Source organism: Bactrocera neohumeralis, chromosome 3 (assembly GCF_024586455.1).
Source record: "Bactrocera neohumeralis isolate Rockhampton chromosome 3, APGP_CSIRO_Bneo_wtdbg2-racon-allhic-juicebox.fasta_v2, whole genome shotgun sequence".
NCBI classification, from domain to species: domain Eukaryota; kingdom Metazoa; phylum Arthropoda; class Insecta; order Diptera; family Tephritidae; genus Bactrocera; species Bactrocera neohumeralis.
The window spans coordinates 13,470,434-13,477,826 of NC_065920.1; the positions used below are offsets into that span (position 1 = coordinate 13,470,434).

Consider the following 7,393-nt stretch of genomic DNA (forward strand, 5'->3'; position numbering starts at 1 on the left):
AGCTGAGCTTGCTTTGCTTGAGCTTTTTTAACAGTAGTTACTTGGCTAACTCGATACGCAAGCTACTGTGTGATGAAAGCTTTTTCAGTTGAAACTTTTGCGACGGAAAGTTTATAATGACTTGACGTCTGCGTAGTGGGGTTTTAGTCCATGGTTTGGCTTAACTTGATAAGTTACTACCTAAAGTTTTTGGAAATTTCTCTATATACATATTTTTTTCTAGGTAGGTAGGTAGAGAGTAGTGCAGCCCTGTTGTATTTCGGGCTCAATTGGCACTAGCTGTGCCATTTTGATGCACTACTCATAGATCTTTTTAAAATTGTTATCACGTTTCACCTTCTCTTTCAAACTATTTTGTGGTTTCGATGAAGCTACTAATGTCCGATATGCTTTTTGCAGACATTCATTCAAGGACTTTTTTCTATAATGTCATAGCCCATTTTGAAATTGTGTACTTTGTCTTCAAACACACATAACTATGTATTTGCTTTCCGTGGCATAAAATATTTTTGTCGAAGGTTAGGAGAACGATTGACTTGAAATAGCAAGCACTTTTTATGTATATTTTTCAGATTTTAATCAGAGGAAAAATATTTTTTCTGACTTGTATGTGCATATAACCCTTAAAAATAATTTGAGTGACCAGTAGCGGATTCAAAATTTTCTTCTCATATTTTTCTTCCAAAGTATATTTTTAATATAGACTTTACTACCTAAACTCTTCTGAATATGAATTAAAATCTGCGATTTTGGGTGTCAAAATAACTCGTGGCTCCGCCACTGAGTGATGCATTTCCGTCTTAACCAGTACGAAAATGAGAATATGTAACTTAATTAATATCAGTCGCGAAGAGACTCTTCTCAATTTCCAAACACCTTTAGACTTCTTACTGTGGGCGTGTTAGACATACTGTCGGACATCTTTGCTAGAAAATAATTAAAAACAAAATTGATCCACTAGTGTAGTCTTTATACGACATAGTCGAGTCGGTCAAATGCTCGTAACTCTGTAATAAATTCAAAATTTTATTCATATCACACACGGTTTATTTTAGAAGCTGAATTAGTTTTAATACATCGCACTAATCAAATACAATTATGGCGTTACTTGGTAAAAATATTTATCAACCAAATTCTTTTCGTAGTAATCATACATGCTAATCACCGCCGGTTTTAGATTGTCTACATCAAATTCTTTTGACACTGGTATTTCTACGCAATCACTGTCATCTCGCCTTATACCTTCAAAGTACACATGAAGCTGTTGTTTTGATTTTCGAATCATTTTCTAAAAATATACAATAAAACGATAGCAGATAAGTAAATGCAATGACGCTGGATAATCTTGTCGATTAGAACCTTAACCCTCTAGTTAGACGTTTTGTAAATATATTTACCTTTGCTTGTTTCGGCAGCTTAATGTCACAACAGTCGACGCCAAATTCGTCACTTGTTGGCAGGTTAATTTCCAATATTGCCATATTAGACTGTTCAAGTTTCTCACCAACTAATTGCATGCAGGCTTTCAAGTTTTTTCTCGCAGTCGCGTTATCAGATATGGTAAAATTTAAGTGGAAAGTATCGCTTAAGGGTTCCAAAGTATTGTACTGATACGAAATTTGGAAAGTCGCTTTGCCGCTTCCCGTTGCAGTGAACTGCAGTTCACGAGTATTCTTAGGAAGCTGTGTGGTATGAGAGTTTGCAATAAATGTGTCTTCAAAATTTAATTTCAAATTTATTATTATTATTTATTACCTCAACTTTCTTGTTAATATCTTTATTCTTTTCGCCAACAGTGAACGTGTGCACCAATTGCTTATGCGAGTAAACATCAATATCCAAAGTAGTGCCATGTTCCTTATATCTGGCGGCATAAATAGATAAGGCGCGCAGACCTACCTCCGTTTCGAAAGTCGATGCAAAACCGCCGTTACTATTACGTTTTGACACTATCCACTTGATAATGGGTGTAACTGGTTTTTTCAATTCCAACATTGTTATTAATATATAACCGGTTATATAAACATCAATATTCGCTGGCGTCTGGCCATGTTGCCACCATTTATGGTCACCGCTAGTCATTGCTTTCGCTTCCAATATTCCCAAAAGCTCTTCAACCATGGGATCCTTGCGCAAATGCAGCACATATAAAGACAATGCAGTGGCACGCATATCGCTATTTTGCTTCACGTTATTTCTAATGTATCCTATAGCGTCATCTATAACTTTTTTATGTTGATCTAAATATTGCGTATTTTCCAGTAGAGTGAGCACCACAGATGCAGTGACACTCAATTTATTGAGCGTAACAAAATCATATAAACTGCCATCTTCTCTGAAACTGCCATCGGCTTGTTGTTTGCTCGTTAGAAAAGCGAGTCCATTCTTAAGAATATTTTCATCAACATAGATGTACGACTTCGCTTCGTTAAAAATGCGTATAACATAAGCCGTAAGCCACGTATTACCTGGCGCCTTACCCCAGGTACTAAACGAATGATCAGGAACTTTGTAGGTGAGTTCTCGTTGATAGCCAATTTGCAGATAACTTTTTGCTGAATCATAAATTGCCTTATTCGTTGCACTTGTGCTCTAGAAGAGAAGAGAAGAGATAATGGCATAAATTTAAATGATAATTATTTAATTAACGACAACTTGCCGTGTAAATCGCAACTTGTTTTTATTCTAAAATAATTATCAATGCTGATAACAGAAAATTGTTATAAGCGAGTATATGTATTAACCAAAAACATATCTAACCTGTAAATATTTTAGTACCATCAAATTTGGTACTAGATGTATCATATTTTGCTCGCCACAACCTGATGGGCTGGTAATTAGTTGCGCGAAGTTCTCACCATTGTTAATCAAATTCAACATGGATCCCATTATAAAGTCCATAACAGAAATCTCAATCAGTTCTGAGCCAAGCACAATATTCTGTGGTATTTTGAGTTGTACTGATTTACTTTCTTCTCCATTTATATAGAGGTCTTCATTTTTCCACTCCGTGATACCTTCGTGTTCGACTTTTAACTGCTTAACAATCACATCGTTTTCATAGATACTTTGCGCCGTCATTTTGAGTGTTATCATGCCAACCACTTTGGGGCGTATTTTAAACTTGACGGTTTGTGTTCTCTCTGGCCTCACATTTACTCTCACCGCATGCTGTTTCTCATTGGGATTTAAGAAGAACTCGAATTCGTCGTTTAGCCTTTCCAATGTGATAGTAGCGGGTACATTTACGCGTAAATAGTTAAAGATCGTTGCTTCCAGCTCTATAATCTCGCCTATAAAATATTAAGTTCCATATAGTTATACATACATTTATTTAAAGTTCAATGGCTTCAATATGGGATTTACTTGCCTAATTTTACGGATTGTGGCAGTTTAACAGTAAGGAAAAATTTCAAAAAAGTCCTTATATTCGTTGGTGTTGTTGTGAGCGTAAATCCAGTTTTTGGATTAAGAGAAAACCCTGTTAGCACCCAAGTAGTTATGGTATCAGGTATTTTTTGCCTCATTTCATCATGGCCATCCTCACTGAAATTCGAAATACTTATCTATTAGTATCCATTGCAACAAATTTTATAACAAATTTGGAAGGTAGAGTTAAGTTATAGTTAAGTTACTTAACTAATAGTTAAGCGTTAAGTTTTCGATTTATACTGTATTATATAGTTTTATAAGAGAGCTAAACTCATTGCATACTATGTAAACTGGCATTGTATACTGGAAAAATCTACATCTCTACTTATCATACTTTCACGAAGTAATCAATCACAGCTATACATACCTCGTAAAATCTACAAACGCAAAAGTTTCAAAGAAATTTCGACGCACAATTGGTTTGGCGCCCAACTGATTTACCGAACCATTATCTCCAATGATTCCCTTGTCTAGAAAAATAGACAACTATTATTTATTAAATAACTGTAAACGCTAATCTACCCCACCTATATTGTAATGGGTATTCGTCATTGTTACAAGGCCAGCTGTTATGCCTGGCAGTCCATGACTTCCTGATATTGTACTATTCACATTCCTTAAATCGTCAAAAATTGTTTTGGCGTCGAAATCATTGCCTGACTTTAGCAGCAACACGCTTTTGTCCACACCCAATAAGCCAACGTACGAATTTGGCTCCGTGTCGATATTTAAGTTAATATATGCGCCTGGTTTGACCACATCTGGCGCATCGATGGAAATCTGAAAACGAAGCAATTAAACATATATAAATGGATTTAGATATAGTAAGGATATTTGAAACAATTTTACTATTGTATACAAAAACGCTGTCACCTGTTCTACTTACAGTATTTTTAAATTGATTCTTAACGTTGAATTTCGTCTCATAATGAATCATCCTTCCGTTTTTGAAAAAATAGACAAACATATGCGCTTCCGGCATCATTTCGTAAGTTGGTGTAACAGAGAAAGTGTGTGCATGGTTCGAACCGCCATTGGGTACTTCGATGGCCTCAGTATATACAATATTGCCACGTCCGACAATTACACATACAAAGCTGGAAAAGGCCTCAGGCGATACGAGACGTATTTCTATTGCATCGTCTACCGTGGGACTAGAGTTAAAAATAAACTTACTTATATCGATAATATCTGTGTAGCATGAAAGTGTTCGTTATCTTACAATTGTGTTTTTACATATAGTCCGCCTTCGCCGCCTTCCTTGTTATGATATAGTTGTATAACGCCCGTGCTTTCTGAGTTTTCATATTTGATTGTTAAATTTATGCTGACGTAGTTTGCGCATTCAATATTCACATCAACATCGCCATTATTTTCTGCGTAAGTTACAAGCTCATCACTTATAAGATCATCTTTTGTACGCATATCAAGTGTGAGGTAAACTTCCCGATCGATCGGGTTTCCATTTTTATGTGAAATACGAGCACGATAGACAAATGTCTCATCTTCTCCATTGCACTCGTGAACAACGTCGGGTGTTTCTATTTCAAAATGACTGGCTACAATTTTTATTGTTTTCGAGATTTTACGTGAGGTTTGTGTTGCGCCATCTAGAACGTCGACAGTTATGGGAATGACTCTTAGCCTTCCACCAAGGTCCCTTACGTTGATTGGAATATCCAACTCACCCTCTTGCAAGTTATATTGTTTTTTTAGTACATTATTTCTCGTTACATTGAATGTGAGTACACAGGTACCAAATATCGGTTTGCCAAAGGTGTAGCTACAAAAATTATCATTTTATTTATGTTAAAATAAGTTCATTCCCTAAGAAATAATAAAAAAAAGAGTAAAAAGTTGTAATTTTCGAGAGCTGCTCTATGAGTTATATACATAGTATAGCATGGAACAATTTTAGACCTTGATCAAGATTTATTAAGTTTTCATGGGTTTAGAAACTTTACAGACTCTACAAAAAAAAATATATATATTTTTACCAAACCTATGTTCGCTATGTGATAATATATTGGGCAACATATGATAAGGGGATTTATATATTAAATATTTCGAGCCCGACATCGCCTGAGGGGATAGCTATATTCTAACATTCAGGGGTAGTATTCCTGCGGTCGATGTCGCCATCGATGGGAAGATATTTTACGGTATTTTGCGGTATGAAGGCCTCCACCACTATCTCGCTCGTTGAAACCTGCACGTTTCTGAAGATAGAAGAAGCGGCTGTTTAACTTGGTTTCTTGGACCGCAGCTATCGATGCGTGTTCCCAGCTCATGAATGGAGCTCTCATATCTTATTCAGAAGTCCGTTGCAGTTGAATTTTTATACAAGTTCCTCCTGGGCGTTCATGAGTGATCCTCGGTATGAGTTAGTGGCGTGTAGGTGGTGATTGTTGCATTTGTAGAGTCCACAGGGTCTGTTGTCGCACTTTTGTGGCGGTTGACGACGTGGGAATAATAAGTAAAGGACACATTTAGCAGGAATTCTCAGACTGAATACACTTCGAAGGTGTACAGAAGCTCTTACGATTTATTGTGACATGAGATCACAATTCGAACCCATGCGGCTTCCTACCCATAATGGTGCCACATAACACTTCAACTAGTAGCATACCGTATTAGGCAAGGCGACCAGTGTAAACATAGTTGCCGCTTTATTGTATTTGTATTAAGAATCGAGTTGTTGATTAACAAAACTGACAGTTAATTGACAACAATAATTATCAAGGCAATCGATATTCCGCATATTGCATGTTAAGATGCCCATAATAAGGGCACTAACTTAAGCACATAAAATCGCAAAGTTTAAAAAATATTTAAGAATTTTCTTATAAATGCAATGCAACTTACTGCGCTTTTACTTTAATTAAAAAGGTTTTATCTTTCAGCGACACATAGTTAGGCATCTCCAAGTCAATTTCAAATAGTGGCAATTCATAATCTTTCACTTCGATAATTTTCTCCGTCAACATTTGCTGCCCCAAAAAAACTTGCATAGACCATTCGCCCGCAACAACTTGCTCAGCTAGCTTAAGTTTCCCCTTGTATACACCGGTATTAAGAACAACATCATCGAAACGTTCAATAATATTATTTTGTGCATCCTATAACAACAAAAAATACGTACTTATCTATAGCGTATAATAACATAATTATATTAAATGTATGAGTACACGTGTACACTGTCTACATACCTTTAAAACAATAGATATTTGTTGGTTGACCTTTGCTGGTAGCAAGTACTGATCTAGGAATACTGCACGAAATTGTATGGTATCTCCGAATTTGTAGAGTGCCTTATCAGTTTGCAAATATACCATTGGTAGATTTTCTACGTATTCCAGATTCGTGGAATTTTCAAAAATAATCCCCGACAGTCCCTGCGCCTTCAATACATATGTGCCATTTGTAATATCCCCGAATTCAAAGGTTACACTTTGTCCAGAATTAGGCGGCACCACGACTTCGGTATTTTTGCTAAATTCTGGCCCTTTCAGAGTGAGACCGATTCTCGCATTGTCCTGTACCTCATAAACACTCACATATATACTGTATTTAGAATTGGGTCTTATGTTGCCCGGCGACGTTATACTATAATATCCTTCCGCCTGTACCTCGACAATTACCGCAATCACTAAGCCCAATATGGGCAGCACTCCTGAAATATTCACCATACCGAGCGCAAAGTCGTAAAACACTAAAGCTACATTTTGCATATTGCTGATATTTATTTGAAAATTCTTATGCATTTGGTACAAATGTTTATATGTAAATTACGTGATGACCCTATAGGAAATTTTTACTTATTGTAAATATGCAACATTTCAGTATTCACTTTCAAATGATATTTCTAATATTATGTATGTATATATTGGGTAAGTCTTTTCGTATTTTGTCAATAAATGTCGTTGCAGTCGTATATCTCCAGTGCTACCAATCATATGTA

General features: G+C 36.1%; 1 protein-coding gene across 1 annotated transcript; it reads right to left on the reverse strand.

Annotated features, from left to right (window-relative positions):
- Positions 1–1,024: 1,024 nt before the first annotated feature.
- On the reverse strand, positions 1,025–7,139 carry LOC126753133 (alpha-1-macroglobulin-like). Its single transcript, XM_050464334.1, has 11 exons — positions 6,642–7,139; positions 6,298–6,551; positions 4,655–5,215; positions 4,319–4,586; positions 3,960–4,212; positions 3,800–3,902; positions 3,371–3,546; positions 2,761–3,293; positions 1,756–2,592; positions 1,398–1,682; positions 1,025–1,288 (listed from the first exon to the last, which is right to left on the reverse strand). The coding sequence occupies exons 1-11, from the start codon at positions 7,119–7,121 to the stop codon at positions 1,097–1,099; spliced, it is 3,942 nt and encodes a 1,313-aa protein (XP_050320291.1). The 5' UTR covers positions 7,122–7,139; the 3' UTR covers positions 1,025–1,096.
- Between the last annotated feature and the right edge of the window lie 254 nt (positions 7,140–7,393).

Excerpts from the sequence above, each read along its gene's own strand:
- LOC126753133 (XM_050464334.1), bottom strand. The coding sequence starts at position 7,121 with ATGGTGAATATTTCAGGAGTGCTGCCCATATTGGGCTTAGTGATTGCG. Across the intron at positions 3,903-3,959 it reads GAATACCCATTACAATATAG|ACAAGGGAATCATTGGAGAT; the intron begins GTGGGGTAGATT and ends CTATTTTTCTAG. Across the intron at positions 3,547-3,799 it reads GCGTTTGTAGATTTTACGAG|TGAGGATGGCCATGATGAAA; the intron begins GTATGTATAGCT and ends TTCGAATTTCAG.